Raw genomic sequence first — 533 nt, 5'->3', positions numbered from 1 at the left:
CTCTGTGGTATGAGGATGCCCTGTGGGATGAGGATGCGCTGCGGGATGAGGATGCGCTGTGGGATGAGGATGCCCTGTGGGATGAGGATGCTCTGCGGGATGAGGATGCCCTGTGGGATGAGGATGCCCTGTGGGATGAGGATGCTCTGTGGGATGAGGATGCTCTGTGGGATGAGGATGCTCTGCTGGATGTGGTCACCACCACGGTCGAGGCAATTCAATTCGAACTGCTGCAGGCTGGGAAGGGAGGTGGGGGTTATGGTTTTCCTCCTGGTGGCAACTGAATCGCTGCTAAAGCCCGTCTGGAAACGCTTCTGAACAAGGAGCTCGTCCCCTGGGGTTGCACCGCTTCATTATCCTTTCAGGGTAAACGGATGCTCTCGGGAGCACGAAGGCTGCCTCAGGGCTGCAGGAGGGGCGCAGGCAGGGTGGGGGTTGGCTTTCCCTCACACGCACCACCCAGGAGGCGCAGAGCGGGTGTCCGGACACATAACGTGCACGTGTGCTCGGCACCGAGCAACAGGCGGGAGCCT

The 533-nt window shown here is 60.6% G+C and overlaps 1 protein-coding gene across 1 annotated transcript in view; it reads left to right on the top strand.

Moving 5' to 3' along the window:
* Window positions 1-249, top strand: part of KCNE3 (potassium voltage-gated channel, Isk-related family, member 3) — a gene marked incomplete at its 3' end in the record, with an annotated part of 9,894 nt that extends 9,645 nt beyond the window's left edge. Inside the window, exon 2 of the mRNA XM_010024083.1 lies at window positions 15-249. Within this exon, the coding sequence (XP_010022385.1) occupies window positions 15-249 (235 nt within the window). The remainder of the gene's footprint in view (window positions 1-14) is intronic.
* Between the last annotated feature and the right edge of the window lie 284 nt (window positions 250-533).

Source organism: Nestor notabilis, unplaced genomic scaffold (genome assembly GCF_000696875.1).
Source record: "Nestor notabilis isolate BGI_N333 unplaced genomic scaffold, ASM69687v1 scaffold23190, whole genome shotgun sequence".
NCBI classification, from domain to species: Eukaryota; Metazoa; Chordata; class Aves; order Psittaciformes; family Psittacidae; genus Nestor; species Nestor notabilis.
The sequence above is the reverse complement of the archived record's forward strand: the minus strand, read 5'-3'. Positions and strand labels throughout refer to the sequence as shown.